Consider the following 24,234-nt stretch of genomic DNA (forward strand, 5'->3'; position numbering starts at 1 on the left):
ATAATAAAATAATGAAAACGATACACAGAAGTTCCATGAACGGTGCACACTTTTAATCTCTTTTACATCAACCTCACATGTGCTTATTTTGGACCCCTGGTCATCTTATGCACATGCACATCCCTCTCTTGCCTACGGCAAGTCCCAAAGGACAGAATGTGTTACACACACATAAACGCAACATAACCCTAACTTCTATTCAGACTTTAATCTGTTACAATTTCTATGTTGTTGTTTTTTACAGTGGGTCATAATATATCATATCTTTAGTTTGTCAGTGCGTTTTGTGGTGTTAGGAATTGTTTTTCTGCGCATTCCAGCACTAACTCAAAACGTGCGTACATGTACACCACCTCCTGAGCTGGCGTAGGATTTGAGCGTGCCGTACGCCAACGTCCATATTGATAAATCGCAAAGTCACCATGGTTTTGGGTGTACGCTGGAAATTTGGTGTACGCACTTTTCATAAATGAGGGCCATTGTGACCACACACACCAAAGAGCGAGACCAGTGTTCACTTGTCTGGGCTTGGAGAGCGGCGCAACCTCAAACGCCGCAATGTCTCTCTCCTTTCTCAGTGCTCTCTCTGCTGCTTTGTACTAGACTCCTCAGGACACGCACCAATCAGTGTGCGGGACATCGCTCACTGGTAAACGAGCACAGATAGTAGCCCTTAATCCTATTAGTCAAAGACACACAAGAGAAAAATAGAGAGAGAGAAATACATACGCACATAACACTCTCAGTATGTAACAGACACACAATGAATACGTCCTTGGACGTAACAACACTCTTAGGCCCCGTTTACACGATGGGAAAACGCAGATATTTCTCTGCGTTTTGGCCTGTTATTTACACGAAAAAGCCGTTTTTATCCCAGAAAACGATTATTTCTTAAAACTCCGGCCTAAGTGGAGATTTCTGAAAACGCCGGTTATATGTTGTCGTGTCAACTGGGAGAAACGGGGTTTTAGGTTCTCTCTTGTCGATTCTGAGGATTCTGATTGGCTTGCATGCCTTTATCCTTCTCCCTACACTGCCGCCCATAGGTTTGGCATAGTTATGATGGCGCTTTAGACGGCGTATTTATGCGGGTTGTGTGCATGATGATATTATTGAAAACGGAGGGGGGGAAATATTCGTTTCTCTAAATACCCGGCTATGTGTAAATGTGGCCTTAATTACAAACACAAAATGAATATGTCCTTAGACGTAACACCAGCCAGAAGAGCATTGCAATAGTCCAACCCCGAAATAACAAGGGCCTGCTCGAGGTTGTACAGTGTAAACCTGCATGATCGTGCTGTAGTAGCAACATGGTCTTTGAAGGTCAGCTGGTCATGAAAAATGATTCCAAGATTCCTAGGATTCTTGGATTATTTTCGCTGAACCTAGCTGGTTGTTGTAATTGTGCTATGCGGATGAAGTCGCTGGTGAAGACTACAATTTTGTTGTTTAATGTTATTTTTTATTTTTCTTTATTCATTTTCATAATGTATTTTGTGAAGTCAGAGTATGTTTGTACATGTGTGCTGAATAAAGATCTGGGTAGAGTTATATTTTGCTTATAGGTATTTGTGCAATGTAACATGTTCCCTGAGCAGAGAGGTTCCACTGATGATGATACTTCAAATGTGTACAGTTGGTATGTTCTTTACAAGGAAAGGAATGTTTCTTACTGATTAAAATGTACCACTAATGTATATGCAGAGGATTGTACCATGTGTAAGCATGAGGTATACGTTCCATTTTTAAACATAAGCAACATGTGTTTGCTACCTTGCAAGTTGAAAGTCTCTCTGTGATGTATATAAGCTCAATCTTACTGTACCACCGCAGAGAAACATAATGGCATGATGACGAGGTGAGAGGAAGACAAACTAAGGCATGAGGGGGTGAGGAAGGAGAAACACCAAGAAACCATTTACAGCTGGCATGATGGGGTGGGAGGATAGATAAATGGGGAACAGAGAAATCTAGAATGAAGACCACCTCACCTATAGCCTTATTATTTTATGCCTGTTTCTCTCTGTCTGACATGTATTCAATTAAATTAAATTGACATGTATAAACATAATAAACAGAAATCTCGTGGCAAAATATCTGGTGTAGTTTCCGTGATTCAACAATAATGGGGAAGCATGATTTTCAAATCTACAGCTGGGAAGATGAGAAGCTCTGTCTTTACTACGTTGAGCTGCAGGTGATGTTCTTTCATCCATGCCGAGATGTCTGCCAGGCAGTCTTAGATCTGTTCAGCTACTGTGGGATCGTCTAGTTGAATTGAAAACTGTCATCAGCATAGCATAGTAGAAATCATGTGCCTGTATAATGGGTCCCAGAAGAGGAGGCGTCCAAGGACTGATCCCTGAGGTACCCCGGTGACTATTTGATCTGTTTTGGATACCTCCCCAAGTGGAGTTCCAGTGATGCCCAGTCATGAGAGGGTAGACAGAAGGATCTGCTGATTAACAGTGTCAAAAGCTGTAGATACTCCACAGCAGAATGAACACTGATGACTTGGAATCAGCTCTTGCAATCCATAGAGCTTCAGTAACCGGCAGCAAGGCTGTCTCATTTAAGAGGCCGCTTTTAAATCCTGATTGGTTATCGTCCAGCTTGTTGTTCTGTGAAAGGAAATATGATACCTAGTTGAAAATAACACATTGTGTTAATAACAAAATAACAAAAAGTGTTTTCACTATGAATGGGGGAGAGAGACACATTAAAATGTTGCTAAAGGTGAGCCAGGAAGAGACTGTTGGCTCTGGGCAGGCCGCTCTCAATGTTTTGATGGTAACTGAGATGCTCAATGTTGTAGACTTTTGGGGGAGATAAACCCATGAATGTCATACTAATAGTAGTCAATGAACTTGGGTATAGAGAATGTATTCTACCCCAAAAATATTACAAACTTTTAAACATCCTCAATATAAGTTTGCACCTCCTTCCAAAAATATTTAAATCTATCCAAGGTAGAGGGTGTTGATCTTGCGAGATACGGGTTCTTGTCAGTCATTTATACTAGAGAGTGTTTTGCCTTTCTCTGAAAAATTGTATACGAATTCAGCTTGACATAAAAACAAAAAACAGATTGATGTTTGACAATATGATCTGATGTTGTCCCACCACCAGTGCTTCTCATTGCTGTACATTTATAAAAAATAAAATAAAATACCTGGCATTTAAAAAAATTATAATAGTAAAATGGCAAGTGTGTCAACTATTAACGAGAAGAAAGTGCTTGTGCAGTCAGTTGATGGTTACACTGCTGTGGTAGGTGAAAGAACAAGCAAGGCTTGATTTGAACCCAAACTGAAAATTCAAGGTTATTAGTGCCCCCATGTGGTGGAGATATAAAACATAGTCCAGGATAAATATTAAAAATTAAAGTTGTATTTCACAAAGTCAATACACATATGTAAACATTATTAATATGTTGAATTATTAAAAATATATTAAATATATACTTCAAACTTCAATTACAAATGCAGAATAAAAAATATAATGTATTTAACATACATAATAGTTGTAGGCCTACTTTTTTTGGTCTGTATTTGTATAAATGTACACATACAATTCAGAGGTTTGGGGTTAGTTAGATTGTAATGTTTTTAACTCTCTTATGTTCGTCAAGGCAGCAACACATTATTAAAAATTGAATTGTAAAACATTATTACAATTTAAATAACTGTTTTCTATTTTAATATCTTTTAAAATGGAATTTATTCATGATGGCAAAGCATAATTTCAACATCATTTCTCCAGTTTTCAGTGTCAAATTTTGATTTGCTGATCACCAAACATTATAAACAGTTTGACTGATTATTATTTTTGTGGAAACTCTGAAAATGTAATATTTACTGTCCCTCACTTTTGAATGGTAGTGTATATTTTATCATCTTAAAAAAAAAGAAAGAAAGAGAAATAGAATCACAGTCTGTAAATTAACCTCAAATAAACTATTTAGATCTAAACATGTTTAAAAATCACTATAACTGTACAATACATCTAATAATTACAGTCTTCACTAAGGCCTGACTAAAAGTCTAGACTCAATGTGCCTTTACTGTCACATAAAACTTGTTCTGTATGTAGTGGATTCTGAGCATTCCTCCCTTTGAACCAGTAATGCTGTATGGCCGACAGGCAGTGACTCATTCACTGTTCAAACTTAATGTAAAACTGGTTAATCCGGCTACGCTGCTACCTGATCCATATATGCGTCGCCCAGACTCTATATAATGATTCCTCAATAGTTTCAGCTTCATGGTGCCAGCATGACTGCAAGTGACCCTAAACTAACATGATTTTGCTGGCATATAGTATACGCACAGAAACAAATAAAGATATGCCTTCATAGAGTGAAAAGAAGAACGCCTTTCTGCAGAAGGATCGGAGTATACATATGATTTAAAGCTAAATTGTGTTGTTGTTTGTGCAAAATAGGTTTCAATAGTTTAACAACATCCATCCCACTCGTTCAACAGTTTGTCACTGGTCAACAGAAAAGATAGTACCGCCACATACTCATGCTATTGATCTGTCTGTTTAAACCAACAGAACAGTTTCCAGGGAAATCAACCAATGAATGGGTTACCTACAGTTGTCTCAGCACATAAATCTGGGATGGGAGAAAGTATTTAAACATCTAAATAGATACACGAATCAGCTTAAACTAATGCCGTTTGTTCATAAAAACACCCAATGATAAGTACATTGAGCATATTAAATGTGTTCATTGAGAATGCATAAAGGTTTTGTTCATTTTATACTACAATGGCATCTCAGGCTTGCTTGTCGAAACCCAGTATTTTACTCATCTGCAGTTATATTAAGCTGCTAAGTTTGGAAGTAGTAGTGTCTTTTAGTAGCGGCTTGCATCATCGTAAGAGCTGACATCCATATCAAAGAAGTCCTCAAGTTTCCACTGCAGAGTTTCAAAGGTAGGTCTTTCTGCAGGGACATCCTTCCAGCAATCGGACATGATTTCATACAAACATTTTGGGCAGTTTATAGGGGATGACATCCTGTAGCCTTTGGCCAACTCTTGTACCACCTGAAAGTTGGTCATGGCTGGAAAGAGAGAGAAAATCAACATCATTACTCTTCAATACTTTGACAAGGTCCAACATGATTATAGTATTTAACAATAGTTCTCAGTGGGGTGGGGGGTGTTGATATTGTCAAGGTCAGAAGGGGGGAAATTAGCAATGCTAAATGCAAATAATAAAATGAAACTATTTAAATAGAGAGACTTATCAACTTTTTAAAAAGGAGGTGAAAACACTCCCCGTCTCTTGTTGACATCAACGGAAATGAATCCAATCAAACTCTATAGTTTATTTTGGTACAAATTCATCTTTCATAGGTACAGGGCCAGGCTAGCCAAATTAAGTAGATGGACAGCATGATATGTCCTCATTCTCAAAACACATGTACAAAATACTCCCAACATCCGATCACATTTTTTGTGATGCAAAAGTTGCAAGAGTGTTCACACCATGAGAGAGGCGGTGTCTCAATCTTCACCAGACTACAGTAAAATAATAACGCTGGTACAATGTGTATGGAATTCAAACTATTTTCTAAAAAAATTCCTGACCAGGGCTTGACATTAACACACGCCAACCCGCCAGATGCTGGTGTATTTGAATTTTGTTTTTGTGGTTGAATTTTTTGTGATATAAATTTTTCAATTGTAGTCTTTTAAAAAGGCATCTAAAATAATAAACCAAGTGCAATGTAGTGTTGTCAAAAATATATATGTTTCTATATCGATACTGAAATATCTGAAACTTTTCCACAGGATACACAATACCAGCTGCTCTTTCTCTCTCTCTCATCTCTCCAACAGCGAGTGACACACAAAGCCGCGTCATTTTACTCACTCGTTTTATTTGCTCCGGATTAATATTGTTGGTTAACTTACAGGGCTTGAATTTCAGCGAGGGATTGCGCGTATTGAGCATAATTTTACTCATTCCCGCAGATTTTGTACACACACCCAAAATGCGCGCACGAAGACAAGTATATTAGCTATATAAAACAGTATAATGGTTACGTGTGTCAGGTATTAAAGTGACTGCAGCCTAATATAGACCTTATGCGCCAGAGAAACGAAGGCGCAGCCATCTTTAGAATATTGTCTTTGAATTTCTGTTTTGCGGTGGCTCTGTATATTTCTATGGCATTGCTGTCCAGGAGTAATTCGCTTTTGAAGTGGATTTACTTAATGTAAAGTTAACGAAAGTTAACGACCAAAGAGACCAAAAAGTTTGAAAAGCACAGTATTTGAAAAAGAAAATGTGATTTCCCTGATTTCAAGGGGTCTTTAAGGGACTTAATTTTCATTTTCATGCTGTTAGTAGTTTCAATATGCCATTGATGGAGTTCTATTTAAATCAAGAGCAAATAGCCCGTCTTATTGACAGGGGCAAGTTACACAAACCCTGGACAAGTTTTGTCTGATTGAGCCAAACAAAATGACAAAATTAACCTATCTGATAGCAGGAGCCAGTGCCGGCCCGAGCCTTTTGGGGGCCATAAGCAGAATTTGATTTGGGGGCCCCCTCCCACAAATATGCAATAAATGTGCAATCTTCAACTACAAAATAAAACCAAAATAGACAAACATGGATATAATCATAAATAGAATGTTACAAAAAAATAGATGAAAAGCACTAATGAAAGTGCTTCTATTTTTCACTTTTGTTTTTAAAACGTTTAACTTTTACTTTACTCTTTTACTAACTCTCTCAATTATTTGCTAAAATAATGACAAAACTGAGAAATCAGAAACATAATAACAGCAACAACAATGACTCTTATTGACGGTGTGTAACTGTCCTCAAAATCTTTTTTTTTATTATAGATTATTATTTTAACATACTTTGTTGGATTGTACATGCATAATGACAGAATCCAACAAATTCTGTTACAATAATAATGATGTACTGGCGCTAGTTGTATGTGTGCATGCAATGTATATTTCCCCTCGGGGCTTGCCGTAGATGCGCACTTGGTAACTTACTGGAGTGTCGCGGGGTTTTAGTGATCTGATGTGTGGAATATAATAAAGTGGAGAAGAGTTCAAACTGCTTTCGTTTATTATTTTCTTATTTCTGTTATAGTGTTAGGGTGAACCCTGTACGAATGCTCGGTTACATTATTAAGATTATTAAAACCATATTACTAAAGTTGAAGTCTATTTTCATCACAGAAGTCTCCCCACCCACGAATTGTCAATGCACGCGAGGTGTCTATATTATGCGCATGACTCAAACGCTGGCAGACACAGCAGCAGCTGTAGGCAGGTATATTGATCATAAAATCAGAATTCGCTTGTCATGAATTATTCATTCATTAATTTATGTCACTTGTTTAAGTTATCTAATATGTGTTTATTAGGGGGCCCCAATCAGCCGCTTAGTTCGCTTATGCCTCGGGCCGGCCCTGGCAGGAGCAGTGGTGTGGAAAGTAAGGATGTAAGGACAAAATTGGAATTTGACATCCTCACGTTGACCATATGGGCTGGCAAGAGTGCAGCTCATATTAAACATGCTCAAAACCATGGCTCCCATCCTGGACCTTCAAAAACACCTTTACTGATCAGCAGGTTTAACATGGTTATGGGTGGGTGTAGGGGAGGGCTTTAGGGATAGGGCAAAGTATGTCCCAATACCACAAATCAAAGGAGTCAAATAAAGATATCTAATTTCAGAGATTAATCAGACTCATGTCTGTCAGAGTCAGTTTTTTTTCTACAAGATTGTATTATTCCAACAAAACTTTTCCTCAGCATTATCAACATCCCCAAAAAGTGCAATAATATATCATAAAGACGTACTTGGGTAAGGCATTTGTCCAAAAGTCACAATTTCATACAGTAGGATCCCAAAAGACCAGACGTCAGATTTGATGGAAAATTTGTTATCGTGGATGGCCTCAGGTGCAGTCCATTTCACTGGAAACTTGGTTCCTTCTTTGGCCTCATAAACATTCTCACCACAGTCCTCACTGTCCATCTAAAGGGAACATGCAGTGGGGAAATTAAAAGTACAGTTTTTTGTATTCTTTATATAAAATCAGGGCATACACTATTGCAGTGGTTCTCAACTGGTTTGCATCAGAACCCAGATTTCATATTGGACATCAATTGGTGGTTTGTTTATTGTACAAAAGTAAACAATAATGTCCTTCAAAAGAATTGGATAGAGCCAACAGCATGCAAATTTATTGAAATTACATAAGCTGAATAGGGAAATGATCCGTTTTGTAAATGAATAAACAACAGCAGAATTGGATTAGCACTGGAACAAATATTGAAATATACAACCATTTAATCCTCCCTTTTTAAAGTTGCTAAGGTTATTACTATTCATAAGTATTAGTTGCTTGTTATTCTTTGCATATACCCATCATTTCTATTTTCCCTACTGTCCACTACACTATCATGACAGACGTGTAAGGCACTTTTGGGTTACGACCCCCCGTTTGAGAACCACTGCCCTACAGGCAAGCTAAGGGGTCAAGCCTTCCTATAAAAAATGTGACTATTTCTCACCTGAAAAACTCGTGCCAGGCCAAAGTCGGCAACCTTGCACATATTGTTATCTCCCACCAGAACGTTTCGTGCTGCAAGATCTCTGTGAATGTAGTTCTGCAACTCTAAGTATGCCATGCCAGCCGCCACTTGTGATCCCAGTTCTACCTGTTCAGACATTTGCAGAGAAGCACCTCTGTGTTCTGCATGAGAGAAAGATAGAGAGAGAATATGCAATAAATACAATTGATGTACTACCGAAGCATACAGTTAACACACATCAAATGAAGAGGGCTGCAGACCCTCCATCAACATGTTCGTCTGAAATTAATCCATGACTGTGATATGGGTCATCATAACCAGCAGCACTGCACTGTCAGAGCACTGTCAGAGAGAACAGCGTTTTACCTATTTATTATTAATAACCTTTATGAAATATGCCATAATTAAATAAAGATTTTTAAAATAACAAAACACCCTAAGAATCTTCTTCTTACCATACATTGCTGGGTACAAAAACATGACAAATAAACAAATCTACACAAAAACAACAAAAACAAATACACTTGTAACACAACTGTACGTTTACAACTGTAAACTCACATTATTTAACATCTTAAACACCACTAAACATCAAAATGTTTCCGCATCTTTGATTAAATGCATTATTTCATGTTTCATGATCATCTGTCTAGGAACTTTAAAAGAGGGTTTCATATTTTTTCAAAAGCAATAATTTTCTCAATCAGAAATTTCTCAAGTGTTAATGTGTCTACTAATAGAGTAGATATTTTTTGTTGTATCCTTTCAGTTAAATAGTATTATTTGTATAGTATTATAGTATAGTGTTAAACTAGAATCATTTGAAGTTTATATATAACTTCTGACCAGAATTTCTTTGTACAGTTCCAGAAGGAGTGGATATAAATCATCTATACTATTTTAGAATAGAATGAGGCATTATATAGCGCTTTCATATGTACTACTGTACACCCAAAGCGGTTTAAAATGATGTCGGGGTCTCTCCTCAACCACCACCAGTGTGAGCATCCACTTGGATGATGCGACGGCTGCCACAGTACAACGGCTCACCACACACCATAGGTGGAATATTTTGACAGTATGTACATTTATTAGTGTTAAATGTAAAAGTATGGCCCATAAGAGTGTAAGGTTGGAAATAATCCAAGCTTATTTCAAAGCAACAAAGACATTTGCTTTTCACTAAGACATTTTCAGCACAGCAGTGATCTAGGCCTGTAGGCCAGATGTTTGGGACAATAGGGAAGTTGTGATCATCTGATTGGTCAGTTTGAATGTCTCATACCTAGGTGTTAGTCACATGGTCGGGGGAAATGACAAAACAAGATTGCAATTGTTCTTCGGGCTCTTTGCTTTGGATGCTGAGCTGGTCTTGAGACAGAGGCTCAGAGGCTTGAGAGACTCTCTCTCTCTCTCACTCTCTCTCTCTCTCTCTCTCTCTCTCTCTCTCTCTCTCTCTCTCTCTCTCTCTCTCTTCTCTCTCTTCTCTCTCTCTCTCTCTCTCTCTCTCTCTCAGGTAACATTTTACATTTATGCTGGGTACAAATAGTTTAAATTATCATTACATTACATCCATGTTGTAACTATTTTAAGTGTAAACATAACCTTATTGCACATTGAACCTTTTTAATTTATGGAGTCAGATTAAAACGAGATAATTGCATATGAGAACATGTGTCTTATTTAACCAAATTACTTTGAGACGCTGGAAAGAATTGAACACGCGCGTCCTTCACCGGCTGTTCGGAAACCGGAAGTTGGGACGAATAGCCGGCTTTTACAGAGACAATTTACTTTTTGTGATATATATACTCAATATAGTGTTATGTATTGTTACAACTGTATTCTGGAATTATAGATTTGACAAAAAAATATCTGAATATTCAGTATATTCAGAATAAAGATTGTTATTGCATTTATTTGTAGGTAGAGAAATTATGGAATCATTGGAGGCGGATATTAAATATTTGTGATAATTTGAAGGTAAAGGTAAAGATTAAAATTTTCATGGTTATGATTAACAAAGTTATTAACTTTACTTTTAATAGTTTACTTTTCATTACTTTGATTGTATGTATTAGTAGCGTGTGTTTTCTGAAATATTATATTTCTTTTGTAATTGACTCATTCATGACTTTTGAACATTTTCAAAATTATCTTCTAAGTTTAATAGTCCTTTCTCTTTCATTTTTGGGAAGAGAAAATATTTTTTGTTGATAGTAAACATTGTTGTTTCATAATGGTGTCAAACTGGTGAGGAGGTGAGATGAAAAAGACCTTGTTTTCCACCTCGCTAATAATGTCGTACTCATAGTAAGATATTTAAAACGATTATGTTTCTTAATGTTGATGACAATAAAAGGGATATTTTTAATGGCATTCGTTGAATTAATGACTGTTCTATATCTTTCCAAGCTAAAACTAAATCACTAGACCCATATTTAATGTAGCCTACTGTAACTGTATTGCTAATAAATAGTAGTAAAAATGTGGTGCCCTCTGAGAGGTTTGGGTTTTCTTTAAGGTTGTCAAGTCAAGTCACCTTCATTTAACAATATAGACTGTTTCAAAGCACCTTTACAAGGATAATAGGAAATTAAAGTAACAGAGATTGTTTTGGATTTACAGCAGCTCGAGAATAAAGTTATTGTCCAGCTAAAGTTAGTTTTGATTGATTCAATTCTGTCGCAACGATCATTAGTTATTAACTTAGGGGCCGCTAACACAACACCATTCTAACAGAAAACCCTTAATGCGCTCCAGCCTGCTCATTTGCACATAACAGTGCCTGGTGGCTTCGAGAACGCAAACCATGAAATAGGTTCCAAGGTGCAAGCCTTGAAAATTTTTGAAAAACGTTATCTCAGCATAAACTTAAAAAACTTGAATCTGTGAAAACGTGGATGGTGTGCGAATGCGTATTACGTGTTTAGTCAATAGATATGCGCGTTTGAATATATATGTTCAATACGCAGGCATGTAGTCTTTCTTTACAAATTGACCTAAAACATAAATAAAATTTAGCAGATTCTGCAAGGGTGACCGCAACTCTGTATTATACCTACGAACTGCATTCATGATTGACATTTAAAATATGGCAATAAGGAAGCATAATAGCCTGTGTAAACTGTGTTCCTCCCTCTCTCCAACACCCTGAATTAACAAACAAACTTCAATGGCCTATTATTTTTTATAATATGACAGCAACAACAATATTATATGTTTGTATGTATTATCCATAAAAATCACAAACAATAATTCTCATATATACTGTGAATTATATTAATCCAAAATTAATATTGATGGAAATACCTGACAATTATGATTTTTGTCAAGTAGAAATGTAGTGTCTTACTTTGCAGATATTCTAGAAGGCTTCCGTGGTTCATGAGCTCTGTGATGATGTAGATGGGCTCTTCCAAAGTGCAGACAGCATATAGCTGGATTAGTTTGGGGTGACGGAGTCTCTTCATCATCTGAGCTTCTTGCAGGAAGTCTTTTGGATCCATAGTTCCTATAACACATACAGAAGCCCTATAATCAAGCCATGTGCATGCATGTTTGGAGTTGTATGTCTATCATACATATGTGTATCCATCTAGTCTCTGTTTATGTATGTACCTGGTTTGAGTGTTTTGACTGCAACAGGTGTTGTGTAATTCCATACACCTTCAAAGACCTCCCCAAACTGCCCCGCTCCCAACTTCCTCATGAGTTGTATAGAGGAACGTGGGATCTCCCAATGATCCACAGTGTTATGAGACAGACCATGAGTTTCTGGAGCTATTGTCTAGTACACACAAACAAAAGCAAGGAAATATGTATTGTATTGAACATTCATTTAAACATTTAATTGAATAGCTCCCAGACAGTTGCTGTATTCTGAGGTCAAATATTTTTGTATAATTTCACCATTGAATCACATTTTTCGAACAAATAACTATCTCAAATTAATATATCATGTCATTTTAATTATGTATGTATTAAGAAAAAGATATTATATATCTTATACAGTATATACAGTATATAACTCAATTAATACTCACTGATTTTTTTTTACAAAATAAACCTTTCAAACTTTTTTCTTTGACAGAACAAGTTATCGATGTAGTAGAGAATGTTACACACTTTTTTGCAGGGTTCTGCCAAACAAACACAGAGGCCATCTTCATATTTGGAGTAGTGCTGCACTAGATCTCTCAGTGTGGTAAAATTCCGAGTCTTTGACACATAGTAGCCACCATTATCCAACTTTCTGATCTTATAATGCTTCACTTTTCCTTGGTCCAGCACTACAAAACATACAGAGAGCACATCAATAAACTCAGTACAACTCATGATGAAAGATGGACTAATAAGAAAAGATCAATAGCTTTTTCATCATAACCAGTGCAGGGAAAAGCCACTTTTAAATGTAATGCTCTACAATATTGCATTACTCCCTAAAAAGTAATTGATTGCGTTACTTAGTTATTTTTTATGGAAAGTATTGCGTTGCATTACTTTTGCATTACTTTTTCTCAGCTGGGCTGGATTTGCATGCTTGTTTTTAATAATAATAAAAAAATTGAAAGAAAGAACAACAACACAATTTTTTTTTTTGGCAAATGTAATGGCCCTTTCTCACCATGAATAAGCATCAAATGAATAAGCATCAGGCTGAAGGAAATGCAACTTCACACCTATACAGTAGAGGGCGCAGCTCAAACAAATAAAGTTTGAAACTCTTATTGTAGCAAAAATAAAAAATGAAACACAAATGTGATGTTTAACTAAAGTCAACATTTTTTGCTTATTATTATGACTGAATTGGATCATTGAGAGTCAGCAGCAAAGACAGTCAATAAAGTGAGATTAAATACATAAAGTATATTTGTGTTATTTAACATTTAATTATTGCAGGTTTGCGTAATATTGTGAATTTGCATTTCACTGTTTTTATTCATTTTGAGGAACACTGAATGTTTTTGTGCAAACTAGATGAATAGTAAATGCATACTATTAGTCTAGAACTACAATAACCATCATGTTTACACAGCGCACATAACACTTCTGCTCTTACTCACGATTTCTCTCAACACGGGGACAAGAGGTGTCAGTCAAATAATGGGAAAACTTACTTTTTTGAAAAAAATAATATTTAGTTGTTAATTTAAAAGTAATGCTTTACTTTACTAGTTACTTGGGGAAAGTAATCTGATTACTATTACAAACCATGCACAAATATCTCAGCATTGTTGACTGATTGTGTTCAGGACAGGAGCACTGGTGGAACTTTATAGTGACTCTGGATTGCTCACATACGGTACATTCTAGTCCTGATTTTGCTGTTCGACAATAGAAAAAAATAAACTGTTATATCTAAGGGCATTAAAAATGAACGATTGCAACCATAGGATTAGATTGAGCTATCTGTTCATTGCGGAAAGTGTTCAGCCTTACAGTAAAAAATTTTTTTTGGACTTGGACTAGTAATAATTACCTTTACTCTATAACCACAGTACTCCAATACTGAACTATACATATCAGTATACCAGTAGTTCTTAAACTTGGCAGATGGCAGACCACTTTAACAATAAAACAAATATTGTGATCTACCCAACACCCCAACTCTGGGGGAAACCAGACATTCAATCCACTGTTAAGGCCCGTTCACAACAAGGACGATAGCTATGACTTTAACAAAAAAGAAAATTGTATAAATTTAAAAGAATAGTCCACATCACAACTAAAATTATAATGGAACAGAGGAACAATATTGTTGGAATCAACTTCAAATTAAAAAAATAAAAACATTGATAGCCAATCTGAACCCATCCTGCTTTAATGCGCTTGCTCAATACTTTTCGCGATATAATTTTCCTGTCGAATGTCATATTATATACTATGTAATACAAGTAATATTTTATTTATAACAGTTTTTTTACAAACATAAAACAGATTGAAATCTCACAAAGTGTACAGTACACAAAAATTATGCTATACATACAATAAACAAAAAAGGGGAAAAACATTTTGCAGCCTGCACTGTAAACTGTGCCAAAGATACACGTCATCAAAGTCAGGCAACACAAACTATCACCAGTTAGATCATGCAGAAAATACATATTTTTGTTCTTCTATTTATATATTTATTTTTTAAGGAAAAAAGACTGAAAAAGGATTTTACTTAACTCATGCATATTTTGATGTATACATTTTTTTAAACAATATAAACATTTTGAATATACTACCTGATTTGTGAAACGTTCAGCAAGTTTGTGTCATGTGCTGACAATAAATAAAGAGTAGTTTAAAATCACAATTAACTGTCTACAATTTTCACTCAGCAGAAAAAAATAAAGAATAAAGAAATAAAGATTTAACATTTATCATGATAATTATCAATATCAACTGATATGAATAATTCTAACATGAAAATATTTTTGACCATATTGCCCAGCCCTAATTTACAGTCATCTTTATAGTTATTGTTATTGGTGTGAATGGCCCTTCAATCAATAAACATTATCTGAGAACATTGTACACACTTTCAAATCTAGAAAAATAGTGACAATATTTCATTGGTGGACTATGGAATTAGGCTGTGCTCCTTGTGTAGTTTGAGATCGATTTGTGATACAGGGAGTGGCACTGAAAGATCAGGGCACATTCAAGTGTTAATGAGTTGGTGAGTAATCACTAATCAATTGCTTTCAGTCACGTTGGTTGATGACATTGGCTGTTGCTATAAACAGGCACCTTGAGCAGAGTCCACATCACAAGTTTACCTCTGATCTTCAAATGTCAATTGTGTTGAAGTTTATGCATGTGAAAACATGTGAAATGACGCTAAGACTCTGGAATGAGGAAACACTTGTTTATATTTCTTGTCACTAATCAGGAAGCAGATATACCAGCCTTGGTTTAAAAAAACAAAAAACATTTCAAATTCTTTAACTTAAGTTGTGCTTTTGATGACAGCTAAATCTTTTAACCAAACATCCACATTTTAGCATGAAACAAATGCAAAAAAAAATTCTCATACTGCTAAGATGAGATGAAAATAATGATCACGTCATGTTGATTGCTGCTGGAATGTATATATTTAATTAAAAAACAAATGAAAATGAGTCGTTACATGGGCAGTGTCCTGCGGTGGCTGTATAGACCAATTTTGAGCCAAAGTCACAGTTACGTCACAACGTTAGCTGGAGGCAAAACAAAGAAAAAACTGGAGGCGGCCAATACAAACCAACACAGATTCAGCTACATAATAAGGAGCTTAAATTATTATTATTATAATTAAATGTCATCATGCTGTGTTGTTGGGTGCAAGAATCGATGAACATTAAGATAAAATCGGATTTTCTCCAGTCATTGTGAAAAAACAAGCTAACAAAACTTGCTAACTCGCGTTAGTGAAGCGGCCAGAGGGATCGTTCTGCCACCACCTAAGCTCCGCCCACAAAAAAACGTCAGCATGTTTACCAACTGAAAAGGGGTCTATACAAAGCACACGATGACGGAGTATCCAAATAAACACTTTATTATAAAAGAAAACACGTTGAAGTTCACGGAGAAACACAACCACTCTTCCACAAAGATACAGGACAAAGAACTAAGGAAAACTCAGGGCTTATACACAAACAAGGTAATCAATGTAGAAACAGAACAGGAACTAATTAACAACCATAGAAAAAAAAACTAGAGGTGGGAAAATAAGAAAAAAGCAAACAGGAAGAAGAATTAAACCAGAACAGAGCATATACATTACATCAGAGTTGTAAAGGCCAGGGGTCAGAAAGTAAAAGTCCTGCCATATGTTTTTTCAACCCATGAACTCAGCCAGCTGATTTCACTAATTAGTTCTATCTCTGGCTGAAAAACTGTGCTAATTAGCAAATCCAGGTGATTGGAACAAACTTTTACTTTCTGAATTTGAACTTTACACCTCTGCATTACATTTACATTTAACACGATGTAACCGTCCACAAGCCGAGCCGGCAGAGGATAGGGAGCCAGGGACGATGACAGGAGAAGAGACCAGAGTGGTGAAGATGGTCAGACGAGCCAGGGTGGAGACAAGAGCAAGAGGAGTCCAGCCAGGACGATGCCCCATGGTGGATGTCTCTCAACAAAGCCAACAGAGCCGTAGGGGTGAAGAGACAGAGCGCAGCGGACGTCTCGCAAATCTGTGGTGTAGGTAAGGCGATGTCCGACCAAGGTGGAGCCGTAAGGCCAATGGTACCAGGTGGAATAAGGGAGGGAGGAGCCAAGGCAGGGGAGTCTGGACGATGGGCAGAGGTGAAGTGACGGGATCAGCATGGAAGAGGAGCCAGGGGGATGCCTTTGTCCAGGAGGAGGTGGATGCCACAGAGGGGCGATAGAGGAGGAAACGGTGGGCTGACGGGAGACGGCGGAGACTGGGCAGAGGAACTGGTTGAAGTTTGAAGAGGAGGTGGGAGAGGGAGGCTGGGAGACTTGGGAGCTGAACGGGACCAGAATAGATGCAGCAGAACTGGGACAGGAGAGGCTTCAAACAAATCCTGAAATAGTTCAGAGGCCAGCGACAACTCATGGTGGAAGTGTTGGCGGGGCTCCTTTCCATTCCCCTTCGAACTCCTAAAGGACTCCTATTATAACGCCTCAGGCCGTCTCAGTCTCATGGTTTGGGGCAACTTTTGGCTCAGTCCTTTTAGTAGGCTCTGGCTCGTAAGTCCATTCTTTTAAATTATACTCATTTGAGGGTCCTGTATTCTGTCACGCGGTGGCTGTATTCAAAGCGCACAACAACAGAGAATCCAAAGAAATACTTTATTATAAAAGAAAATAACTAACATTCTCATAACTTAAGCTAACGTTCTGGCAAGGTTCTCTCAAAGTTATGAACAAACGTTCTTCCAGTAACATTACTAGAACATTTGTTAAATTGTATCTGGTCATCAAATCATGTTATCAAAAGGTTAGCACATAAACTTTGCATTGTTTGTAGAAGGTTTTTTTAGATGTCCTCAGAATGTTGGGAGAAAATGTTCTTTGAACATCCTTTAAACATTTAGAAGGTTGTGTATGCGATTGCTTGGAATGTGGGAAAGATTTGTAGCCTGTCCCATAGTTCATTTTCCTAGCTTTTCTCTTAAATGTATGTAAAGGTTAAGAATAAACACTTTCAAAACAATGTTCATGAAATCACCATATATTGTCATTAGTATTTGATAAATGTTCTCATAATTTTTGCAGAAAGCATTCTTTGAAAAACAAATTCGATTGCATTTTAAATATTAAGTACATCACTAACTTTTTGGCTTAAAAATGGCTTAAGGTTGGATGTTACATAGCAAAATGAACACTGCCACAGTACAGAGTGTTATATGTAATACTGAAGCAGTGTTCATTTTAAACAAATCTTTAATATGACTCGTGTACAACGAGGTGTCTCAGAAAGTGATTCCATCATTTTGCGCTGACCGCTTTTGTATTTACACTGTCTGAATCATTCCCTATATATAGTGCAGCATGTGCCATTCTGGCAAATTCTTAAACATTTAGTTAGCCGCATTCATTGTGAAGCGTGCTAGCGATTTGCAAAGATTAATATAAAGATTAATATAAAGGTTAATAAAACGTCACACTCACTTCTTCTGGAGGTTCAGCAGGAACACGAATAGTTGGTACAGATCCTTTTTTCAGGAGCAGATTCTTAGCAAAAGCAGCTTTATATTGACCCTCATTTGTAAAGCAGTCTGGTGAAAAATGGTTTGCGCAAACCAAAAAACATTTGTCCTGGGGAATATTCCCTTCTAAAGCAAAACTCAGCCACTGCATCTTCAGCGGTTCTGATCTAGGAACATTAAAATGACTGCTGTGTTCCCTATTGCACCTAAGAACAGAACACCACAATCGCTTAGACGCCATTCTGCTCATCGACAGTGCTCCAAACAATGACGCGCGGACTATGATTGACAGCTCGGTCACGAGCGAGGTGTTGAAACGCTGCTATCAATCAACAATCGTGGGAGGGGCGTCGCTTTTTGTGACGTCACAAAACCGAACAGCTCAATTTGATACAGGGTAAAACATATAAGGAGATTAAAAAAAAAACACTGGATGGATTTTTATAATTTTATGATGGTTGTGTACAGGCACTGTCAACACACATCTCAGTATAATCAACTTGTAAAAGTGCGTGTACCATTATATGACCCCTTTAAGGAATTAAAAATAGGTGAATGTACCTGAGAGTGAGAGTTCTCCTGCCTGGCTTTCACAGTTTCTGATTAGAAAAGCTCCATTGTTGTTTCCTGGACACATCAACATCTTCTCGGAATCCAAGCGCTTCGTTTCTGGAAAATACCATCTGCGGTGGAAGAGGAGCACAACTTCATTTGAGCTTATCACCCAATATTAGAGGTCACACAATACAATTAATTTTTCCTTTAGTGTACTGAAATTGAACTAAAAACTGATTCTGGTAAAAAAAAAACAGGCACGGGTCTGTTCAGATCAGATCATTAAAGGAAAAAACAATGCAAACTTCAATTAATAAAATACAACAAATCATATAATCATGGATAGTTAGGATAGCACATTTTAAAACACTTATTTTTACATCAAATGTTGTGCGTCCAATCAACTTCTACATAATTTTGGTGTAAATTGAGCTGCCACTTGGTAATATGGCTAACACAATATTTAGTAATGCAATATTTAGCCCAGTGTTTGTTCCAGAGTTTAAAAAGTTAAAAGTTCAGAAGTTAGCTACAGTTGATAAAAGTATAGAGATAATTGAATATTTAAGCTCACATGTAGTCATTTTATAGCTGTATCTATTGATTCTAAAGCGTATTTATATAACCTTTATATATTTATTCATTTAAACTGTGCGTAATAATAATTGATAAACTAAAATTGTACATGTATGATCGATTAAGGGTATAATAATTACATAAATAATATCTAAATCATACACAATTATTATTCTAAATAAGCATTACTAAAAGCCAGACGATTTTTGTCTTTAAAGATTATTTGCTATGTAGTGACCTTTAATTTGGAGTAGAAACAGGTGGAGTGACTTTATCGCATCAGACTTGTTGCACTTTGCTCACAGGTGATTGGTCCAAATTCGGTCTGCAACCTCTTACCTGGAACATAACCTGCCCCAGACCAGGTTAGCCGGTGAGTAAGTTAATATGACGATGAACACTGCTAAAAGACACCACTTTCATGGTGCCTAAAAGCCAGGGCGCAAACTAACTGAAACATACCTGGCTAGTGTGGTCTAATGCGTTCAAACAGCCACAAAAGACCGTCTTCTCTCCGTCTACTGATCTAATAAACATTATGGGAAGCGCGCTAGCCAGATGGGATTTAAACTTTGTCGGCTGATGAACCAAGTTCGGTTTGAAGATTAAAAACGTACCAAGCAAAATGTTCTCGCAACATTCCTGATTTCTAACACAAACTCACAGCGTTCGGCTGGTCTTGTGTCTGTCAGAGCAGAAACTAAAGCGCAGCCGTGTGTGTTTTCCCATCATCTCCGGTCACATTCATATGTAAATCGATCAAGATTTTGTGTCCATCAGATTGAAAGATCTGAAAAAAACCATACATTTACCCGCCCATAAACCCTTCCCCCGGAAAAATCAGGACAGAAGTGGTTGAAAGTGGACAAAAGAGTCACACCAGGATTAAAAGATAAACGGGAATGTGTCTCCCTTGTCTATGCTTGTGATCTGATCGAACAAAACACATCTTAATACCAGGTTGTGACAGGGCCTAATATCATGCGTTCTGAACTTCTCAAGCAAAGCCAGCTGAGAACCACTGCAGGTCTAGATAACAATTGGGCAAGTTCAAAAGTATGAAATTCTTATTATATCATAAACTAACCTTTTGTTTCCTCAGTGTTTCTGTTCTGATTGTTGACATACACACATTGCAGAGACCTTGCGTCCAGCAGGTTCTAGTACTGTCTGAATCTTCAACATGGATCAGACAGCTAAACATTTGCTGACACTTGCTGTCACACAACAGCAGTACAATGGACTTTAATAAAGTCTTGTCAACAGACTACATTTGACTGAAAGTATGTCAAACAGATACAAAACAAATTTACACTCAAGCACATTACGTAGTTGGTGGCAGAGCTGGAAAAACTGGAAAGTACGTGCACGTCAGAAACTATTCAGTGTGCCAAAGTGACTAAGCATATAGCCTTAAGTGAGAGATAACATCACACACAACAAATGTTGATCATTATCAGAAATACTAATCCTTACAGAGAAAGAACCATCTTCAATAACTCAATTACAAGTCTAGCATAATAAAAGAAAAATGTTAAACAATTTATTTCAATGTACTTATTTTTAGAGTGTGTTTTTTTATTTATTTGCTTTTATCAGTTTATGACACTTAAAGTGCAGAGAGCAGGAATCATTAACAGGCTCGATACTTCCTGGTTATCCACTGAACATTAACCAGCTTCCCTTAAAGAATCAACAGACAATAGAAATAAAACATGCCGCCAGGAATCCTCAAACTATTGCTCTTGCTGAATGCAGAGTTGGTTACAATTACTTGTAGGACGTCTAGGGTGTCTTTGCATGAAATACAAATACAATGCACTCTTATACATTACAAAAGCACTTCTCAAACCTGTCCCCACTATTGCACATTTTGGATGTCTCCCTTATCAGACACACCCAATTCAAATCTTGCAGTCTGTTCTAATCAGGAGTGTTAGATGAGGGACACATTCAAAATGTGCAGTGGTGGGGGTCCCTCCCTATTATACAGGACAATGAGGACAGGTTTGAGAAGCAAAGCATTACAATACCGGTTATACAATTAGGCTACTTCATACAGTGCCAGTTGTTTGTACTGCTGGGTATGAATTAAAAAGAGATGACTAATTCTGTTTGAGATGTTCAGGAAGGTCATGGACTCTGGTAAATAGCCTAAAATTGTCACGCTGGGTATGTGGGTAAGATATAATTTCTGACTAGGGGTGTAAAAATATATTGTGTCACAATATATCAAAATACAAAAATGCGTCAATATGTATCGTGGATAGTTCACCCAAATGAACATTTCTGTGTGAGTGTCCGTTCTACATTAAACTACTATACATTGTTGAATATAATGTATAATAAAACAATAGGGGAATATTTGTGGGTCCTGATAATGCCAAAATGTCTTATGTTACCAGTAAAAAGTGGCCTACATTATTTTAATTAGAATTAATAGTTAACCTAATTCATAAATTGGGCTTTATATGAATTCAGTGATTCAGGTTAAATGATTGTGAAATACTGATTATGTTAAAACACAACCAACACCATCAGATCACCTTTTCTATTTGTTCATCTGGCTGTTATAACTCAGGTAGGCCATCAGCCAGACAAAATCTAAAGTTAATGATTTAAGGGTCAACAGCCCAACTAAAACACATATCCATAATGGTGACTTATAATTACGGGTTTCTCCTTCAGTGATTCTGCTTGTTAACATCAGGTGTCTTAAATGTTGGCAATAAAAAAAAAAAAATCTTAATTCCGCTATCTTTGTTTACATGTTTTTTTTTTTGTAAATTTTACTCATTTCAATAATTTGATTAATTTTTACTCAATTCCAATTTGTTAAATGTAATTAATAATATTGCTTGTAATCTGTTGCCACAATTTTATTGCTTAGATATAGCGTAGGCCTATTCTTTTTTACAGGGTGCAGTATTCGTCTAAAATAATTCTGTATTTTCAGCTTCAGAATCATGAATATTTTTATTCTGGTGTCCAAGCCTTTTCATTTACACCCACAATGTAATAACAAATTTAGCATTTTAATCAACAGTACATTTTTGTTAACCTTCTATGTCTTGGAGTATCGCAATATCGTATCGTGAGTTCAGTATCGTGATATATCGAATCGATATCGTTACCCCCCTATTTCTGACCATAACTCATTCAGGTAAATCCTTCCTAACAAAATCACAATGTGATCCCCTGTATCCCAACTAATCTTAACTTTAAAAACATGAATTATATACCATCACATGTAGCCTACTTATTAAATCCATTTAAGAAACTTACGGTTCAGCATCGAGGCTTTCTATGGGTACAACATAGTTAGCAGGAATGTATCCCTCTTTGTTTGCCGAAATCCCAGTGATTCCTCTCGCGATCCACCAGTCATCGCGTTTAGTGAGAGGCTCCAGTTTATCCCCTGCGTTAAAGCTCAGGTCATCATCCGTGCGCGCCGTGTAGTCGTACAGCGCGACGTAAACGAAGCCGGGCTTCTCCACAGGTGTCGGCGGTAACTCCCGGCTGGGCTCACTCACAGAAGGATTCGGTATCACTTCAATGTGCGGTTTCTTGGTGGCAGGTGGGGTTTCATCCACAGGGTCTCTGAAACACGAGAAAAAGCTCTGACAGCACAATACAACCCTTTCACTGCAGTCTCCCATCGTGAAATTGGCCATCGTATGTGTAGCCAGATCAAGTTAAATTGAAGCAGTATATCGCATTTCAGTGATTCAAAGGGACAATTTCATTCTAGTGAATGTTGAGTGGACTTGAGACGAAGCGTTTCGTCCATTCTGTGAGCTTGAGAAACCCCTTTGACCGCTGAAACGAGATGGCACAGCCCTGTCGACAGGGAAGAAGGTGATTTATTGCTTGCGCTCTAAATAATCTGTTCGCATTTCCTGGTCACATTATTCCTTAAACGCCTTGCAAGATCTGTCTCCGCTCCGCGATCCTGTCGAGGACGATATCGTTTTACACAAACTTGTTTTTTTTAAAGAAATGTTATGTTAGAGTTAGTAACACACATCTTGCTTATATGGGATCCTGAGACAGGCTGTTCCTTCAAAACGCCCTCAGGACAGAGTCTCCAAATGCCGCTAAGCATTACGCAATGGCTAAGTAATACATTTACATTCAGTTTACAAGCTAAATGAAAACATGACAACTTTACTAAATTAAATCAAACGTCGTTAAATGACATCAACGTAATTCTTAAAATCAAGTCATTTGTAGGCTGCAGTTAGCATGCTATTTAGAAACTCCTGATTCAAGTAGCCTATTTGTTTGACTAGCCAACTTCAGCAAGATAATGGTAAAGCTTGGTTCTTTATAGGAAGTTTTTTTTTTTACCTGAATTTTACATACCCAACTCGAATTTTACCTGAAAACACATTTTTACATTTAGGCTACGTGAAAACACATTTGTTTCGCTTAAACAATTTAATTACAAAAAATAAGTAGTTTATTTAGGCTTGGTTTATAGAGAATTACAAACATGCGCACATATATTCGAACGCACAACTAGCCTAATTAATTATTGATGCGCACGTGAGCGCCATCAGTGTTTATCCGACGCATTCTCATCCTAGGGCGTAGTCTGTGTAGAGAGAACGGTGTCGTCTTCCCTGTCCACACGGAGACGCGTTTAGCTGTATACGGACAAATTTTGTGTCGTATTGGCGTTTCGTCCAGACGGATCCGGCGTTTTGAGAGACCGAAACCGCTATTTTTTGAAACCGGGTCCCAAAGTGGATAAATCTGAAAACGACACGCTTGCGTTTTCGTGTGTACAGCCAATCCGTATATTTTGTGAAACGATGATGTCATCACCCCACGTGTCGGCTAGTCACGTAACAGCAA

The 24,234-nt window shown here is 37.1% G+C and overlaps 1 protein-coding gene across 1 annotated transcript; it reads right to left on the bottom strand.

Annotated features, from left to right (window-relative positions):
* Positions 1-3,374: 3,374 nt before the first annotated feature.
* On the bottom strand, positions 3,375-23,674 carry frk (fyn-related Src family tyrosine kinase). Its single transcript, XM_079583673.1, has 8 exons — positions 22,660-23,674; positions 18,805-18,926; positions 12,716-12,879; positions 12,209-12,377; positions 11,943-12,101; positions 8,567-8,748; positions 7,850-8,027; positions 3,375-5,076 (listed from the first exon to the last, which is right to left on the bottom strand). Exons 1-8 carry the CDS (start codon positions 23,046-23,048, stop codon positions 4,868-4,870), a joined length of 1,572 nt encoding a protein of 523 aa, XP_079439799.1. The 5' UTR covers positions 23,049-23,674; the 3' UTR covers positions 3,375-4,867.
* Positions 23,675-24,234: the final 560 nt, after the last annotated feature.

This window comes from Phoxinus phoxinus (assembly GCF_949152265.1).
Source record: "Phoxinus phoxinus genome assembly, chromosome: 16".
NCBI classification, from domain to species: Eukaryota; Metazoa; Chordata; class Actinopteri; order Cypriniformes; family Leuciscidae; genus Phoxinus; species Phoxinus phoxinus.

What these genes read in the sequence shown, in the direction of transcription:
- frk (XM_079583673.1), bottom strand. Translation starts at nt 23,048, where the DNA reads ATGGCCAATTTCACGATGGGAGACTGCAGTGAAAGGGTTGTATTGTGC. An exon ending in TGGCAGAACCCTGCAAAAAA is followed by an intron (nt 12,378 to 12,715) that starts GTGTGTAACATT and finishes TGTGTGTACTAG; the next exon opens with ACAATAGCTCCAGAAACTCA. An exon ending in TGGACAAATGCCTTACCCAA is followed by an intron (nt 5,077 to 7,849) that starts GTACGTCTTTAT and finishes CTCTCTTTCCAG; the next exon opens with CCATGACCAACTTTCAGGTG.